General features: G+C 43.5%; 1 protein-coding gene across 1 annotated transcript; it reads right to left on the reverse strand.

Moving 5' to 3' along the window:
• Positions 1 to 9401: 9401 nt before the first annotated feature.
• On the reverse strand, positions 9402 to 9971 carry LOC138637686 (protein mono-ADP-ribosyltransferase PARP9-like). The gene has a single exon (XM_069726548.1). The coding sequence runs from the start codon at positions 9969 to 9971 to the stop codon at positions 9402 to 9404; it is 570 nt and encodes a 189-aa protein (XP_069582649.1).
• Between the last annotated feature and the right edge of the window lie 10313 nt (positions 9972 to 20284).

The raw sequence follows: 20284 nt of genomic DNA on the forward strand, positions 1-20284 counted from the left end.
CAGACCTCATGTGGGTGGAGTGTGTGAGCAGTTCCTGCAAGATGAAGGCATTGAAGCTATGGACTGGCCCGCCCATCCCCCAGACCTGAATCCGATTGAACATATCTGGGACATCATGTCTCGCACCATCCACCAACGTCACATTGCACCACAGACTGTCCAGAAGTTGGTGGATGCTTTAGTCCAGGTCTGGGAGGAGATCCCTCAGGAGACCATTCCCTGCCTCATCAGGAGCATGCCCAGGCATTGTAGGGAGGTCATACAGGAACGTGGAGGCCACACACTACTGAGCATCATTTCCCTGTCTTGAGGCATTTCCACTGAAGTTGGATAAGCCTGTTACTTCATTTTCCACTTTGATTTTAAGCATCATTCCAACTCCAGACCTCAGTGGGATATTATTTGTGATCAGTGATTAGCCAGTGTACTCATTGCTTGGGTTTTCCCGAGCATGCTCGGGTGATCTCCGAGTATTTGTAAGTGCTCTGAGATTTAGCTTTCGCTGCCTCAGCTGCATGATTTACAGCTGATAGACAGCTTGAATACAGTACATGTGGGGATTCCCTAGCAACCAGGCAACACCCACATGTACTCAGGCTGGCTAGCAGCCATAAATCATGCAGCTGCATCAGCAAAAGCTAAATCTCCGAGCACTCACAAATACTCGGAGACCATCGTGTCATGCTTGGGAAATTCCGAGCAACGAGTACACTCGCTCATCACTAGTTGTGATTTATGTTGATCATTTTTAGGTTTTATTGTTCTCAACACAATCCACTATGTAATGAATAAAGATTTACAACTGGAATATTTCATTCAGTGATATCTAGGATGTGGTGTTTTAGTGTTCCCTTTAATTTTTGGGGCAGTGTACTTCCAAACAAAAAGTGCATTAAAACTTGATCAAAAGGACAAATGTAAATAAAAATGATGCCTCTGAAAATGTCATCTTGTCCCTCAAAAAACAAGCTGCCATTCCCTAAAATCAGAATAGAAAGTGATCAAAAATGTCATATGCCTTAAAGTGGCACCAATAAAAATGTCAACTTGACCCGCAAAAAAGAAGCTGTCACATGACTGTCGGATGAAATATGGAAAAATTATAGCTGTCTAAGGCTGGTTTCACATGCACAATTTTGCGTTACCATGCAGTCGCCGTACACCACAAATCGACACATGCAGACGCATCCGCATACAATGCATGTCCCTGCATACCCAATGTTAAATATAGATATGCAGGGAAACGCAGGATGCAGTCAGCAGTTGGCGGAGCTTGGGTGGAGCTTCATGGAGGAAGCAAGGAGGAAGTACGCTGCCATCCACAGCTTACAGCAACACAAGTGTGAAACCAGCCTAAATAAGTGTGTGACAGCAGCCAAAAATAAAAACCCAATATAAATATAGTATCACTGGAATTGAACTGATCTGAATAATAAAGTTGTCCAATCACTTGTACCACATGAGGAACTGTGTAAAAAATAAATAAAACCAATTCTTCACCTGCTATTGATTTGTTCATTCTGTCTCCCAAAGATCACAGTAAGGCTAGGCACAGATTTATCCTGCGCTCTGAGCTGAATGCTTACACTGAGTTTTCCATATAAATCTACGCAATATGTGATTCAGACGGTACCCTCGGCGGAAGATTCCCTTTAATGAGGCAGATGGAGGCACTGTAAACATCGTCTTTCCTGTAATCTGGTGGTGTCTACTTTTTAGGTGAGCACAAAAGTGCAGTTGACCATAGTTTTGTGCACTTCTGAAAAGGACACCGTTGATTGCTGTGCTTACATGCCCAGGTCTCAGAACTAGTGCACTCTCAGGATGCAGCAAACCCATGTAATAAAGATGGCGGCAATACAGGTGCAAAATACTGATGAGTAGTGTTGAGCATTCTGATACCGCAAGTATCGGGTATCGGCCGATACTTGCGGTATCGGAATTCCGATACCGAGATCCGATATTTTTGTGGTATCGGGTATCGGTATCGGAGGTGTAAAATAAAGAATTAAAATAAAAAATATTGTTATATTCACCTCTCCGGCGGCCCCTGGAACATCACCGCAAGTCACCGGCGTCCGGCAGGCTTCTTTGTTCAAAATGAGTGCCTTTAGGACCTGCGGAATGACGTCGCGGCTTCTGATTGGTCGCGTGCCGACCATGTGACCGCCACGCGACCAATCAGAAGCCGCGAAGTCATTCCTCAGATAAATTCCTAGAATGAGCGCCTTTAGGACCTGTGGAATGACGTCGCGGCTTCTGATTGGTCGCGTGGCGGTCACATGGGCGGCACGCGACCAATCAGAAGCCGTGACATCATTTCGCAGGTCCTAAAGGCGCTCATTTTGAACAAAGAAGCCTGCCGGACGCCGGTTCCTCGCGGTGATGTTCCAGGGGCCGCCAGAGAGGTGAATATAACAATATTTTTTATTTTAATTCTTTATTTTACACCTCACTATGGATCCCAGGGCCTGAAGGAGAGTTTCCTCTCCTTCAGACCCTGGGATCCATCAGGATACCTTCCGATACTTGATGTCCCAATGACTTGTATTGGTATCGGATATCGGTATCGGCGATATCCGATACTTTTCGGGTATCGGCCGATACTATCCGATACCGATACTTTCAAGTATCGGATGGTATCGCTCAACACTACTGATGAGGCAATCACTCACAATTTACCATCTCATGGAGGGGGTGAATGCTTAGTATTAGATTGTACAAAAGAGGGCACTAGTCACACACAGGTAATGCTCAGTGTCTGGCTAACAGCCTGTTAATGATGCTCATACTATTGGATCAGGCGGGCTGCCCAGCACTATTTAAATGTATCCCATGAGAGCAGACAACCTAGTGTACAAGGCCAAAAATGCTGATCCTGGCTGAACCCTAAAAAATTGAGTGCAAAAAACATATATATATATATATATATATATATAATATATGAGGTATTGGTCGATATTTTGGCCAAGATATGTAAGCTCACAACCTGCATCAAGGATTCTCACATTTGCAAGTCTTAATGGTAAACTTCATAGAAAAAAAACACAAAAAGAGGACTAAAAATCCTCCAAAAATTCAAGAATTCTCACCCAGCATCTTGCTTATGGATTTGTAACCCATTCCAACTTTGTGCAGGTCTATAATCTTGTCCCTGACATCCTAATAAAGCTCTTTGGTCTTGCACATGTTGTAGAGGTTAGAGTCTGACTGATTAATTGAGTCTGTGAACAGGAGTCTTTTATAAAGGTGACTATGTAAGACAAATGTCTTTAATGCAGATATCATAGTAACATAGTAATATAGTTACATAGTTAGCAAAGCCAAAAAAAGACATTTATTGTCTTTTAGGTTGAACAATAAGAAATGTTCCCTCTAGTTGCCTACTCCTGGCCTAATGGATATTGATCAGGTGCGCACTAAAGAAATACATCAGACAACACACAGTCGGATGTAAACTCTCATTGATCAATCTATGGCTCAGCTCCAAGGACCTTTATTTAATCAGAACATATGTTTATATAACCCCTGTAAGGGGGCTCGGTTAGCTCTAAAATGGGAGTGATCGGATGTATTCCATTGGTTAGCGGGTTGGTCAATGATATAGTCTGTGGGCGGATCCATGAGGTCATCAGGGTGGGTTTTTCCATGAGGTCATCAGGGTGGGCGTCAACTTGGATATCAGCACATGGTGTGGTGAAAGAGGAAATGGCAGCCATCTTTAGTGTCACACATTGGTCATCTTGGATACCAGCACATAGTGTGTGGTGAAAAAGGAAATTGCAGCCATCTTTAGTGTCTCCCTTTGATCTGAGCAAGCTTATGTAAGGTGAAACAAAACACCTTATGGGTCGTTTCTCTCATAGTAACATAGTAACATAGTTAGTAAGGCCGAAAAAAGACATTTGTCCATCCAGTTCAGCCTGTATTCCATCATAATAAATCCCCAGATTTACGTCCTTCTACAGAACCTAATAATTGTATGATACAATATTGTTCTGCTCCAGGAAGACATCCAGGCCTCTCTTGAACCCCTCGACTGAGTTCGCCATCACCACCTCCTCAGGCAAGCAATTCCAGATTCTCACTGCCCTAACAGTAAAGAATCCTCTTCTATGTTGGTGGAAAAACCTTCTCTCCTCCAGACGCAAAGAATGCCCCCTTGTGCCCATCACCTTCCTTGGTATAAACAGATCCTCAGCGAGATATTTGTATTGTCCCCTTATATACTTATACATGGTTATTAGATCGCCCCTCAGTCGTCTTTTTTCTAGACTAAATAATCCTAATTTCGCTAATCTATCTGGGTATTGTAGTTCTCCCATCCCCTTTATTAATTTTGTTGCCCTCCTTTGTACTCTCTCTAGTTCCATTATATCCTTCCTGAGCACCGGTGCCCAAAACTGGACACAGTACTCCATGTGCGGTCTAACTAGGGATTTGTACAGAGGCAGTATAATTCTCTCATCATGTGTATCCAGACCTCTTTTAATACACCCCATGATCCTGTTTGCCTTGGCAGCTGCTGCCTGGCACTGGCTGCTCCAGGTAAGTTTATCATTAACTAGGATCTCCAAGTCCTTCTCCCTGTCAGATTTACCCAGTGGTTTCCCATTCAGTGTGTAATGGTGATATTGATTCCTTCTTCCCATGTGTATAACCTTACATTTATCATTGTTAAACCTCATCTGCCACCTCACAATCTCTTATGTCTTGAGGTTAATTAAGTATTTAATCTTATGGCTCTCCTCAACAGTCCCCCCTAAATACTTTCTTAACCTTTTTTTCTTGATCCCACCGTGGTTCCCTAACCGACCAGTGTTAAGTTTCACTATGACATCAGAGGCTTCATGACAATACGGTTGCTATAGACACCAGAAAATGTGTGACCAATTATGGGTACATCAGGAGGTATATAAGAGCGCGCTACCTGTGTCCTCGGGACTTTTCTATCTGCAGGGTCTATTATTCTCCAATCTCCCATCTCCATGGTTACAAAGAATACACATATGACTAACCCTGATGTACACATCCTAGATTTGACCATCTCGCCCAGAAAGCGGGGAAATGGCGTTTCACCAGTTTGAGACAAGTTTTCCCTTGTGGAAAACCTCCCTTTGTAGCTGGACTTTGACAAGCAGGTCAGATCCTACTCTGTCCCTAACTGTCTAAGGCTGGTTTCACATTTGCGTTTTTTTTGGGTGCGTTTTTGCGGTAAAAAACGCAAAAAAACGCATGGTGAAAAAACGCATGTAAACGCGTGCAAACGCTGCGTTTTTTTGACGCATGCGTTTTTGCATGTGGTGAAAAAAACGCGGCGTTTTGACGCGTTTACATGCGTTTTTTCATGCGTTTGCGTTTTTTAAACGCATGCTGAGAAATGTGTGACAGCTGCCAATCATCAAAATAAAGTAAAAAACCCACTATAAACAGAAATGGTTAGGGTTAGGGTTAGGGGTAGGGTTAGGGTTCGGGATCATAACCCTAACCCTAACCCTAAAGGGATCCTAACCCTAACCCTACCGCTAACCCTAACCCTAAAGGGATCCTAACCCCTTAGGGGTAGGGTTAGGGTTAGGGGTAGGGTTAGGGTTAGGGTTAGGGGTAGGGTTAGGGTTAGGATCCCTTAGGGTTAGGGGTAGGGTTAGGGTTAAGGGTAGGGTTAGGGTTAGGATCCCTTAGGGTTAGGGTTAGGGGTAGGGTTAGGGGTAGGGTTAGGATCCCTTAGGGTTAGGGTTAGGGGTAGGGTTAGGGTTAGGATCCCTTAGGGTTAGGGTTAGGGGTATGGTTAGGGTTAGGGTTAGGATCCCTTTATCACCTTTATGTTGGGGGGTGGCATATCAGTGTGTTTTCTGTTTTTTTAATATAAAAACGCATGCGTTTTTAACGCAAAAAAACGCATGCACAAAAAAACGCATGCGTTCCCATTGACTCCAATGTATTTTTTGACCCCAAAAAAAGCATGAAAACGCATGCGTTTTTTTGGGTCCAAAAAACGCCTCTCAAAAATACTACAAGTTGCATTTCTGAAAATGAATGCATGCAGTAAAAAAACGCATGTGTTGCAAAATACGACCAAACGCGTACAAACAAAAACGCATGCGTTTTCAATGTTAAATATAGGGAAAAAAACGCATGCGTTTTTTTGAAAAAAAAACGCTGCAGACAAAAACGCAAGTGTGAAACCACCCTAACAAGTTTACAATGTGAGAGATGGATCCAGGAGGCGCACTGCAGCTCTGACCAAAGTAGAAGTAGTCAGGATCACTTGGTAGTGACCCTCAAATCTCGATTCCAGGGACGTCTTTCTGATGAACTTCTTTATCAGCACATAGTCACCAGGTTGGAAAGTATGGGTACCTTCAGTGGAATCTGGAATGGATGATAAAACTTGTACATGTGTTACTGACAGTTCTTTAGTATGGGCAATTACATAATTTACAAGAGTGTCACTTCCTAAGGCTAGCTGTTGTCGAAAATATTGACCCAACCTTGGAAGCCCCCCAAAAAAGAATCTCGTATGGTGTGAGTTTAGTGGGACCCCTTGGAGTGTTTCTGACTGAGTACAAGACAATGGGCAAAATGTCTGTCCAAGTCTGACCTCCTGACTGGCTTTCTGTATTTTATTTTTCAAGGTGCCATTCAGTCTTTCTACTTTTCCACTGCTCTGGGGGTGATATGGAGTATGTAAACCCAAATCAGCTCCTACCAATGTCCATAGTTCCTTAGTCAGTGCTGCAAGGAATGCGGGTCCTTGGTCACTCTCAATTACCTCTGGGACCCCATATCTGCATACTACTTCAGTCATCAGTCTCTTATCAGTCACTCTGGCAGTCATGTTTGTTACTGGATAGGCTTTGGGCCATCCTGAGAACATGTCAGTCACTACCAGTACATACTCGTACTTCCCTACTTTTGGCATTCGAATGTGACCAATCTGAATTCTCTGAAAGGGATTGAGTGGTTTAGCCAAATGTTTCTGAGTAAGTTTCTGAGGTGGTGCTGAATTGCATGTTGCACACACAAGGCAGGACTTGCAATATTTTTGGGTAACAGTAGAGATCCCAGGTGTCATATAAGTCTTCCAAATCAGGTCATTCATCTGATTCTTACCTCTGTGAGTGATACTGTGTGCCCATTCTGTCACCGTAGGGTACAGATTACGGGGTAGACAGACCTTTTTGTTCATCCTCCAGACTCCATCTTCATCCTGTTTAGCTCCTCCTTCTTGCCATGACTTCTTTTCATTATCTGGTGACTTATCTTGATGTAGATGGACAAACCTCATAAGAGAGCTTTTAGGCCCTTCTTCAGAGTTTTGTGACATGCACACTGCTGCTTTCTCTTTCCCAATTGGATCCACAGTAAGTTTTTGCTGTTGTGTCAGCAAAGAAGTTCCACCTTGCTTTTGGAGAATCCAATCTCTCGTGAAATTTGATCTTGATCACTGCAACATCCGAAGGTAGATCTAGAATGGCCATAAGTTCTTGTATGGTAGCAGCATGTTTTACAGGAGTTCCAATGGACGATAGGTATCCTCTGGCTGCCCAGATACTGCCAAAATCATGAGCAACTCCGAAAGCATATCTTGAATCAGTGTAGATGTTGACTACCTTCTCCATCGCTTCTTCTTCATTTTTCTTGGAGGCTGCTTCTTCCTGCATTTGTTCGAGACAATCATTATCCTCTGAGTGGGTAAAGGCATCTTCACAGAGAGCATCAGTATCATCATCCACATCCCCCCGGAAAGAGGAAGCAGCATTGATGGGTTGAGGATGGTGCAGAGGACAAGAGTGACATTATCCAGAACCAAGAGGGAACATTGGAGTCTCATATGACGCTGCAGCAACAGATGTTTAGGTTTCAGGAATAGCTTTTATGTCTCATGTGGAGCCATTAATAGTAGGGTTGAGGGAAACGGGTCGGCCAGATTCAGAAGTCGCCGACTTTTGGCAAAGTTGGGTTTCATGAAACCCGACCCGACCCCTGTGTGGGGTCGGCCATGAAGTCGGCGATCTTCTGATCTGGAATCGGAATTCCGATACCGAGTTCCGATATGTTTAAGATATCGGGAATCGGTATCGGAATTCATATTTAAGTGTAAAATAAAGAATAAAAATAAAAAAATATTGATATACTCACCCTCAGACGCGCCCTGGTTCTCACCGGCAGCCATCCTTCCTAAGAATTAGCGCCTGAAGGGCCTTCGATGACGTCGCGGCTTGTGATTGGTTGCGTGAGCGGTCACATGGGCGGTCACGCGACCAATCACAGGCCGCGACGTCATCTAATGTCCTGCAGGCGCTAATTCTTATGAAGGAGGCGTCCGAGGGCGCGTCCGAGGGTGAGTATGTTCCTAATACGTACATACTCACCCTCGGATGCGCCCTGGTTCTAACCAGCTGCCTTCCTTTCTAAGAATCAGCGCCTGAAGGACCTTAGATGACGTCGCAGCTTGTGATTGGTTGCGTGACACCCATGTGACCTCTCACGCGACCAATCACAAGCCGCGACGTCATCGAAGGACCTTCAGGCGCTCATTCTTAGGAAGGAAGGCTGCCGGTGAGAACCAGGGCGCGTCCGAGGGTAAGTATATCAATATTTTTTATTATGATTCTTTATTTTACACTTAAATATGGATCCCAGGGCCTGAAGGAGAGTTTCCTCTCCTTCAGACCCTGGGAACCATTAGAAACCCAATGAACTGCATTGGGTTTCGTGTTTCAGCCGACCCCGACCCTGACTTTTCTATAGGATCGGCCGATTTCACTCGACCCGACTTTTGAAAAAGTCGGGTTTCGTGAAACCCGACCCGATCCTATAAAAAGAAAAGTCGCTCAACCCTAATTAATAGAATGGGATGTCCTAGGATGATATCAGAATTTGGGATTCCATGAGCTGGTGCAGACTGTATGTCCTGTTTAAGAGTGTAGAAAGCTTCCAAGGATTTGGGATATAGTGGAAATGCTGACACTTTGAGGTCATTGTACAATGGTTGCATCAGCTTGGAGGCATCTGTAATCCATTGGCGACAATATGTGATAGATCAGCCAACTCATGCGAGGATCATGTCTTAAGTTGTTGGCAGAACTCAACACCAGAGTCCCATGTGTTGTCACTGGCAAGTGAGGCATCATTGAACTCGATTTCCATAACAGGCCAATATGCATTGCCTGCTTTTAGATTTGCCAGGGAAATGAGATCTTGCCACATGGCTGGGTAATTCCTTTGGATTTGAAGCATGCTTCTGTAGAAAGGCATCGGCTGTTTTTCTGGATCTAGAAGTTGCTTCAACAGATCAGCAGCTTGCTGGGGTGTAAACTTGACATAGAGGGTGGGCTCCTCAGACATGATCATTGGCACTATTAGTGGTGGCACCTGAGGCAGGAGTTCAGATGTAATCATTTGTGTATGAGGAGCAGGAGGAGGTACAGTCTTGGAATGAGGGGCTCTATTTGGTCAGCTTCAATATCATGGGGTGGAGTCCAGGTGACGCAGGCAGTCTTAAAAGCTTTAACAGTCCTGTCTTCATTACTAATTAACCTGATTTCAGAGAGACAGCAAATGCTTGGGGGGATACACTTGTTCATTAGAATTTCAATGACTTCACTTGCACATGAATGAACAGGGAAACTGAAAATGCCAACGCCAATGGCGAGAATTGTCAAGGTCTCAATCTGCTCACTAATATTCTCAAACTCTAAAATGCGAGTTATTGCTGCACGAAGTTGTTGAACACTAACGTCTGGATTAATATGGACAAAAGTAGGGGTCACAGCGTGTATGATTATTCTACATGGAAGATTCCCAGATATAGTCACCGCTATGTCCCCAACAGCTATCTGACCATGTGACTCAACAATGATTCGACTGTCAGCTTGAATAGTCACCCCTCCTGCTTCCACTATAGCTACACCTCCATTGTCCTCTAACTGAGGATTGGCAGCATTAACAATAGCAACCATTTCCATTGTTGTTATGTCACCCTTTCCCACCACTAACAAGGGTCCCTCAGGAAGCTATTTTTCAAAAATAGGTTGCCAACATTCCCTCCGATTTGTGCTTCCTGTGATGTTGGTATCCCCCTCCCAGATTGAGCCCCCCTTGATACAGTTGCCACCATCCCATACAGGTGTGCGCTTGGCTGCTAGAGAACCTGTGAGGTACCCGGTATAGGGTTAGGTAGACTGCGTAAGAGTGTGGTTGTAGCGGAAGAGTTGGGAGGAGAAGTCGTTGCTTGGAGCATCTCATGTGGGTGTGCGGCTAAATTGGCAGTTGAAGTAACAATAGAAAGGGACGGTGCCGTGGATAATCTAGGTGGGAGGATTGCTGGATTCACGACAGGAGTGATAGGGGAAAGGGTCGGTGCCCCATTGGACACCACTGAGATGGTAAAGCCTGTTCACTTCCTGAAGGAATATAGTATTGGCCGTTAGTGGTCATTACTGGGTAACAAGGATTTGGTGATATGATGTGTAGCCTTAGTCTAAGATGTTCACCACCAGGAGCAGCACATTTGCCATCGACAAAATGGCCGCCGACAGAATTACATTTGCCATCCACAAAATGGCTGCTGCCAGAATTAACACATTTACCATCCACAAAAAGGCTGCCATGAGAATTAGCACGATTACCATCCACAAAAAGGGTGCCACCAGAATTAGCACATTTGCCATCCACAAAATGGCTGCCATCAGGATTAACACATTTGCCATCAACAAAATGGCTGCTGCCAGAATTAACACATTTGCCATCCACAAAATGGCTGCCGCCAGAATTAACACATTTGCCATCCACAAAATGGCTGCCGCCAGAATTACATTTGTCATCCACAAAATGGCTGCTGTCAGAATTAGCACATTTCCCATCCACAAAATGGTTGCTGTCAGAATTAGCACATTTGCCATCCACAAAATGGCTGCCATCAGAATTAGCACATTTGCCATCCACAAAATGGCTGCCATCAGAATTAGAACATTTGCCATCCACAAAATATCTGCCATCAGAATAAGCACATGGCCCATCCACAAAATGGCTGCCACCAGAGGTAGCACATGGCTCTGGGTCACCATTATATGGTGGTGGCCACTCACAGGACACATTTTTGTAATATACACAACTCAAAACTCTATCCTTTTTATTCCTTTCCTCTGCTAACCAATTTTCTCTATACAGACTTTCAGAGATTCTTTCCCCTGCCCTAGCAGCAGGCAACAATCCATTATCTTCTAGGATACCTTTTTTTTCCTTTCAAGGCAATTTTCCACTCCAGGGGCTGTAACCTCTCCTCTTCTGGCGTTCCACACAACTTCATAGCTATTTACAAACAATAAGATGGTGGAGATGACTCAAACCTGAGATTCTAAAGAGAACTGAGTCTGCAGCACACACTTCCTATTCCTTCTTGCCACGTGGTCCCTGTCTGACTTCCATGTTCCGTAGTTTACAAAAAATTTCCTACTTAATTAATCAAATTACACCTCATATCAATTAATTTACCAGGCCCCGTGCTGAGTCAATTCACTCTAAGTCACGTGGCAAAACTCAATTTATTGACATAAATGTTCATTTATATGTACCCCAAAATCATTTCTAAAGAATCTGCAACCACAAACTGATACTAAACAAATGCAGTGTATAGGCATGAAAAAAAGCTAATGAAATGCCGTGAGGCAAAGAATAAAACAAAATCTTGTGATTATTAAAGTGATTTTTGAATTATTATTATTATTATTATTTTGCTCACTTGTACAACACTTTACAGGCATTACTGTCACTGTCCCCATTGGGACTCACAACCTAAATTCTCTATCCGTATGTGCAGGGCCAGTTTTAGACAAAGTGAAGCCTTGGGCAAAAGTTTAAAGTGGGGCCCCAAATGCTAATATATTGCACCATCACACAGAAATATTTTCGTTGTATTTACATGCACTGAGTTCAGGCCATTAAAGGAGCATAATTAATAATATTGAAGTCATTCTATGCTTGTTTCCTAGCCTCTTTACATGGGCTGAGGAAGAATGATGGGCACAGAACAATCAATAGTAGATCAATCTGTCCCCATATAGTCTCATGTCATCAGCAGCATCTGCAGTTTACACCAGGCGATGTGCTGCTGAGAGCAATGATTTCTGTTTCGGCATGTACAATCCAATCACTCAATAAATAGGCAGCATTTTGCTCATTTAGTATAATGCACCCCATAGTCTTCCACAAAGCATAATGCACACCATAGTCCTCCATATAGTATAATGCACACCATATAGACCTCCATATAGTATAATACACTCCCTATAGTCCTCCATATAGTGTTATACACACCCCATAGTCCTCCTTATAGTATTTTGCACTCCTCATATTCCTCCATATAGTATAATGCACTTCCCATAGTCCTTCATATAGTATAATGCATTCCCCATAGTCCTCCATACAGTATAAGGCAGCCTCAATATAGTATAATGCACTCCCAATAGTCCTCAATAGAGTATAATGCAGCCCCCGTATAGTACACAGAGTATAATAAAAGCCCCATATAGTACACATAGTAAAATGCACTCCCCATAGTCCTTAATGAAGTATGACTCAGCAACCGTAGAGTACAAGGCAGCCCCCATAAAGTATAACGCAGTCCCCAAAGAGTATAATGCAGTCCCCATAAAGTGTAATTCAGGCCCATAGAATATGATGCATCCCATAGAGAATAAAGCAGCTCCATATAGTATAATGCAGCCCGATATAGAATAGTGCAGCCTCAAAAAGTATAATGCACGCCTCATATTACTCCAGTATTATGGCCCTCACATACTCACTGATTTAAAAATAAATACATACCTCTCTCCATTCCCCCCCAGCAGCTTGAGTGCTTGGCACAGCGTGTCGCGATGTAGAGAAATCATTGTGCATGCTATCTCAGAAGCAGAGGGGGAATGGTGGGGGAGGGAGCATCACCTGACACTCTCTCCTCCATCATTCATTTCAACTGTATCAGCGTCTATGATGCTAATTCAGTTGAAGCACAACGTGAGGGGGGAGGAGCTGACGCTACCACTGGGCCCCCTGACTCACGGGCACCAGGCCCATGGGGAGTGTAGGCTCTAGGCCGCCCTGAGTATGGGAATAACATGCAAACTCCTTGCAGATAATTTTTTTAGAAGCAATGACACTGTATGGACTGACAATATAATGTCATACATCAGAGATAAACGTCAGGATACCTCCAACAGACACTGCAAATATACAGCCTTACATAAGTGTATTTATTTGGAATTTTAATATAACATGAGATTATCCACTGTTATCAGAACTGAAATAACAAAAACTGGATTTTTCTTTATAAAAAGTGGTAAAGAATCTTTTTTTTTACATTAACATCAGATTACAATTTTTTATTCCATTGTTACTGAAAATAAAAGCTAATGCTCCCATTTTTCTACTAAGATAATTATAAAGGTCCAATGTAGTCAAAGCCAAAAGTCAGATTGTAATTATACATGACTGCATGAATAATATTTAATAGTGCCATAAAATGCATATTTTTACCAAAGCAACTTATTTTGGAATATTTATCTCCTTCTACCTTATTGAAGCTTTTTTTCTGCCTTGTACTGATAACCTACATATACAAACATCTATGAACCTTCATGAGTCTTTAAAGAAAAAATTGAATTAGAATTTTTGGCCAGTATTATATTTAAATACTATGAATTTGTAATTGCCCAACATCAAACAAAGCAATTTTATGCTTACTAAAAAACGATTTGCTGCTGCTGCTTTCTAACCTGTCCTTATTCAAGTAAACTGTGCAAGGTCAATTCATTTCTTCACAAAACAGCATGTTACCAAGAGAAAAAATAATCAGATTAACAATGTGTTCGAAAATGTGAGCTATCAGCAGGAAATAGCTGCAATGCAGTAACACAGTGTGAGATCAACAGAGAAGGATTGAAATCTCACTGAGCAGGGAGATGGTACACCAAGGTGCCCCACTAACTCACTTATAATGAATGAGAGCATCTGTAAATATTGGGAATAGTTGATGTAATCTTTTCAAACTCTCACCAGTGTGATATATTTGCAAAAGCATGGACTCTATACACATGCAGCGGCAAAAAGAAGGTAAATAGTCCTTAAAATAAAATAATATCCCATGTTTGATTTCAGAAAGCACAGTCAAAACAAAAACGAACAAGAACTAACAAAGCAGAGATACATAGGGTCCTTTCCGTTATATAACATTATGTAAAAAAAAAATAGTTGCCGCTAAAAATTTGCAAATCTTTTTAAATTATCTGACTTTGCTAAATGTTCCCCAAAAATTTGATTTGCCCCCAATTAATTTGGGTGAATCCCAATAATGGAATATTGCTCATAAAAAACATGTGGGGAGAGATTGTTGCTGACCATAAGAGGTTACATTTTCCAGGTGAGTATGAAATGACCCACTAAGGAAGGGGAGTGTTGTGAATTCTGTGGCAGAGCTCCCTCCTGTGGTCACGAGTGGTACTGCGGTTTCTGAGTTTCCTTCCTCAGGTGATGTGGTGAAGTCGTTAGGTGCTGCTCTATTTAACTCCACCTAGTGCTTTGCTCCTGGCCTCCAGTCAATGTTCTAGTATTGGTCTTGCTTCCTCCTGGATCGTTCCTGTGGCCGTCTGCTCTGCATAAGCTAAGTTTGCTTGTGTTATTTTTGTTTTGCTATTTTTTCTGTCCAGCTTGCTTAATTGGTTTTTCTTGCTTGCTGGAAGCTCTGGGACGCAGAGGGAGCACCTCCGTACCGTTAGTCGGTGCGGAGGGTCTTTTTGCCCCTCTGCGTGGTTGTTTGTAGGGTTTTGTGTTGACCGCAAGGTTATCTTTCCTATCTTCGGTCTGTTCGGTAGGTTGGGCCTCACTTTGCTAAATCTATTTCATCTCTGCGTTTGTATTTTCATCTCTACTCACAGTCATTATATGTGGGGGGCTGCCTTTTCCTTTGGGGTATTTCTCTGAGGCAAGGTAGGCTTGTTTTTCTGTCTTAGGCCTAGCTAGTTTCTCAGGCTGTGCCGAGTTGCATAGGGAGCGTTAGGCGCAATCCACGGCTGCCTCTAGTGTGGTTGGATAGGATTAGGGATTGCGGTCAGCAGAGTTCCCACGTCTCAGAGCTCGTCCTATGTCTTTTGGTTATTGTCAGGTCACTTTGTGTGCTCTGAACTTCAAGGTCCATTGTGGTTCTGAATTACCTAATCATAACAGTACTGGAGGCCCAAAGTACTAATGCTTCTCAATAGAGGGAAAAAAGAAGTTCTGAGACCATTTTTTTTTCTTTGCACTGTGTTTTGCCTTTTTTTTCCCCTAGACATTTGGGTGGTTCAGGACACAGGTGTAGTGATGGACATTAAAGGTCTGTCTTCATGTGTGGATCATCTCACTGCAAGAGTACAAAATATTCAAGACTTTGTGGTTCAGAATTCTATGTTAGAACCAAGAATTCCTATTCCTGATTTGTTTTCTGGAGATAGAGCAAAATTTCTGAGTTTCAAAAATAATTGTAAACTGTTTCTGGCTTTGAAACCTCGCTCCTCTGGTGACCCAGTTCAACAAGTTAGGATCATTATTTCTTTATTGCGTGGCGACCCTCAAGACTGGGCATTTTCCCTTGCGCCAGGAGATCCTGCATTATGTAATATTGATGCGTTTTTCCTGGCGCTCGGATTGCTGTACGATGAACCTAATTCGGTGGATCAGGCAGAGAAAAATTTGCTGGCTTTGTGTCAGGGTCAGGATGAGATAGAGATTTATTGTCAGAAGTTTAGAAAGTGGTCCGTGCTCACTCAATGGAATGAAGGTGCGCTGGCAGCTATTTTCAGAAAGGGTCTCTCTGAAGCCCTTAAGGATGTCATGGTGGGATTTCCCATGCCTGCTGGTCTGAATGAGTCTATGTCTTTGGCCATTCAGATCGGTCGACGCTTGCGTGAGCGTAAATCTGTGCACCATTTGGTGGTATTATCCGAGCATAAACCTGAGCCTATGCAGTGCGATAGGACTTTGACCAGAGTTGAACGTCAAGAACACAGACGTCAGAATGGGCTGTGTTTCTACTGTGGTGATTCCACTCATGCCATCTCCGATTGTCCTAAGCGCACTAAGCGGTTCGCTAGGTCTGCCACCATTGGTACGGTACAGTCAAAATTTCTTTTGTCCGTTACTTTGATCTGCTCTTTGTCATCTTATTCTGTCATGGCATTTGTGGATTCAGGCGCTGCCCTGAATTTGATGGACTTGGAGTATGCTAGGCGTTGTGGGTTTTTCTTGGAGCCCTTGCAGTGTCCTATTCCATTGAGAGGAATTGATGCTACGCATTTGGCCAAGAATAAGCCTCAGTACTGGACCCAGCTGACCATGTGCATGGCTCCTGCACATCAGGAGGATATTCGCTTTCTGGTGTTGCATAATCTGCATGATGTGGTCGTGTTGGGGTTGCCATGGCTACAAGTCCATAACCCAGTATTAGATTGGAAATCAATGTCTGTGTCCAGCTGGGGTTGTCAGGGGGTACATGGTGATGTCCCATTTCTGTCTATTTCGTCATCCACCCCTTCTGAGGTCCCAGAGTTCTTGTCTGATTACCGGGATGTATTTGATGAGCCCAAGTCCAATGCCCTACCTTCGCATAGGGATTGTGATTGTGCTATCGATTTGATTCCTGGTAGTAAGTTTCCTAAAGGTCGACTGTTTAATTTATCTGTACCTGAGCACGCCGCTATGCGGAGTTACGTGAAAGAGTCCTTGGAGAAGGGTCATATTCGCCCGTCATCGTCGCCATTGGGAGCGGGGTTCTTTTTTGTGGCCAAGAAGGATGGTTCGCTGAGACCTTGTATAGATTACCGCCTTCTAAATAAAATCACGGTCAAATTTCAGTACCCCTTGCCGCTGCTATCTGATTTGTTTGCTTGGATCAAGGGGGCTAGTTGGTTCACCAAGATAGATCTTCGTGGTGCGTATAATCTTGTGCGTATTAAGCGGGGTGATGAATGGAAAACTGCATTTAATACGCCCGAGGGCCATTTTGAGTACCTGGTTATGCCTTTCGGACTTGCCAATGCTCCATCGGTGTTTCAGTCCTTTATGCATGACATCTTCCGAGAGTACCTGGATAAATTCCTGATTGTATACTTGGATGATATTTTGGTCTTCTCGGATGATTGGGAGTCTCATGTGAAGCAGGTCAGAATGGTGTTCCAGGTCCTGCGTGCTAATTCTTTGTTTGTGAAGGGATCAAAGTGTCTCTTGGGTGTTCAGAAGGTTTCATTTTTGGGGTTCATTTTTCCCCCTTCTACTATCGAGATGGACCCTGTTAAGGTCCAGGCCATCTATGATTGGACTCAGCCGACATCTCTGAAGAGTCTGCAAAAGTTCCTGGGCTTTGCTAATTTTTATCGTCGCTTCATCTGTAATTTTTCTAGTATTGCTAAACCATTGACCGATTTGACCAAGAAGTGTGCTGATGTGGTCAATTGGTCTTCTGCTGCTGTGGAAGCTTTTCAAGAGTTAAAGCGTCGTTTTTCTTCTGCCCCTGTGTTGTGTCAACCAGATGTTTCGCTTCCATTCCAGGTTGAGGTTGATGCTTCTGAAATTGGAGAGGGGGCTGTTTTGTCGCAGAGAAGTTCTGATTGCTCGGTGATGGAACCATGCGCCTTCTTTTCCAGGAAGTTTTCGCCTGCTGAGCGAAATTATGATGTTGGCAATCAAGAGTTGCTGGCCATGAAGTGGGCATTCGAGGAGTGGCGTCATTGGCTTGAAGGAGCTAAGCATCGCGTGGTGGTCTTGACTGATCACAAGAACTTGACTTATCTCTAGTCTGCCAAACGGTTGAATCCTAGACAGGCTCGTTGGTCGCTGTTTTTCTCCCGTTTTGACTTTGTGGTTTCGTACCTTCCGGGCTCTAAAAATGTGAAGGCGGATGCGCTGTCTTGGAGTTTTGTGCCCAACTCTCCGGGTTTGTCTGAGCCGGCGGGTATTCTCAAAGAGGGAGTAATTTTGTCTGCCATCTCCCCTGATTTGCGGCGGGTGCTGCAAAAATTTCAGGCTAATAAACCTGATCGTTGCCCAGCGGAGAAACTGTTTGTCCCTGATAGGTGGACGAATAAAGTTATCTCTGAGGTTCATTGTTCGGTGTTGGCTGGTCATCCTGGAATCTTTGGTACCAGAGATTTAGTGGCTAGATCCTTTTGGTGGCCGTCTCTGTCGCGGGATGTGCATTCTTTTGTGCAGTCCTGTGGGATTTGTGCTCGGGCTAAGCCCTGCTGTTCTCGTGCCAGTGGGTTGCTTTTGCCCTTGCCGGTCCCGAAGAGGCCTTGGACACATATCTCTATGGATTTTATTTCGGATCTCCCCGTCTCTCAAAAAATGTCGGTCATTTGGGTGGTTTGTGATCGCTTCTCTAAGATGATCCATTTGGTACCCTTGTCTAAATTACCTTCCTCCTCTGATTTGGTGCCATTGTTCTTCGAGCATGTGGTTCGTTTACATGGCATTCCAGAGAACATCGTTTCTGACAGAGGTTCCCAGTTTGTTTCGAGGTTTTGGCGAGCTTTTTGTGCTAGTAACATAGTAACATAGTTAGTAAGGCCGAAAAAAGACATTTGTCCATCCAGTTCAGCCTATATTCCATCATAATAAATCCCCAGATCTACGTCCATCTACAGAACCTAATAATTGTATGATACAATATTGTTCTGCTCCAGGAAGACATCCAGGCCTCTCTTGAACCCCTCGACTGAGTTCGCCATCACCACCTCCTCAGGCAAGCAATTCCAGATTCTCACTGCCCTAACAGTAAAGAATCCTCTTCTATGTTGGTGGAAAAACCTTCTCTCCTCCAGACGCAAAGAATGCCCCCTTGTGCCCGTCACCTTCCTTGGTATAAACAGATCCTCAGCGAGATATTTGTATTGTCCCCTTATATACTTATACATGGTTATTAGATCGCCCCTCAGTCGTCTTTTTTCTAGACTAAATAATCCTAATTTCGCTAATCTATCTGGGTATTGTAGTTCTCCCATCCCCTTTATTAATTTTGTTGCCCTCCTTTGTACTCTCTCTAGTTCCATTATATCCTTCCTGAGCACCGGTGCCCAAAACTGGACACAGTACTCCATGTGCGGTCTAACTAGGGATTTGTACAGAGGCAGTATAATGCTCTCATCATGTGTATCCAGACCTCTTTTAATGCACCCCATGATCCTGTTTGCCTTGGCAGCTGCTGCCTGGCACTGGCTGCTCCAGGTAAGTTTATCATTAACTAGGATCCCCAAGTCCTTCTCCCTGTCAGATTTACCCAGTGGTTTCCCGTTCAGTGTGTAATGGTGATATTGATTCCCTCTTCCCATGTGTATAACCTTACATTTATCATTGTTAAACCTCATCTGCCACCTTTCAGCCCAAGTTTCCAACTTATCCAGATCCATCTGTAGCAGAATACTATCTTCTCTTGTATTAACTGCTTTACATAGTTTTGTATCATCTGCAAATATCGATATTTTACTGTGTAAACCTTCTACCAGATCATTAATGAATATGTTGAAGAGAACAGGTCCCAATACTGACCCCTGCGGTACCCCACTGGTCACAGCGACCCAGTTAGAGACTATACCATTTATAACCACCCTCTGCTTTCTATCACTAAGCCAGTTACTAACCCATTTACACACATTTTCCCCCAGACCAAGCATTCTCATTTTGTGTACCAACCTCTTGTGCGGCACGGTATCAAACGCTTTGGAAAAATCGAGATATACCACGTCCAATGACTCACCGTGGTCCAGCCTATAGCTTACCTCTTCATAAAAACTGATTAGATTGGTTTGACAGGAGCGATTTCTCATAAACCCATGCTGATATGGAGTTAAACAGTTATTCTCATTGAGATAATCCAGAATAACATCCCTCAGAAACCCTTCAAATATTTTACCAACAATAGAGGTTAGACTTACTGGCCTATAATTTCCAGGTTCACTTTTAGAGCCCTTTTTGAATATTGGCACCACATTTGCTATGCGCCAGTCCTGCGGAACAGACCCTGTCGCTATAGAGTCACTAAAAATAAGAAATAATGGTTTATCTATTACATTACTTAGTTCTCTTAGTACTCGTGGGTGTATGCCATCCGGACCCGGAGATTTATCTATTTTAATCTTATTTAGCCGGTTTCGCACCTCTTCTTGGGTTAGATTGGTGACCCTTAATATAGGGTTTTCATTGTTTCTTGGGATTTCACCTAGCATTTCATTTTCCACCGTGAATACCGTGGAGA

Source organism: Ranitomeya imitator, chromosome 5 (genome assembly GCF_032444005.1).
Source record: "Ranitomeya imitator isolate aRanImi1 chromosome 5, aRanImi1.pri, whole genome shotgun sequence".
In the NCBI taxonomy this organism is placed as follows: domain Eukaryota; kingdom Metazoa; phylum Chordata; class Amphibia; order Anura; family Dendrobatidae; genus Ranitomeya; species Ranitomeya imitator.

Bases quoted from the DNA above. Each gene is read 5' to 3' on its own strand.
- LOC138637686 (XM_069726548.1), bottom strand. From the start codon at position 9,971: ATGGAAATGGTTGCTATTGTTAATGCTGCCAATCCTCAGTTAGAGGAC.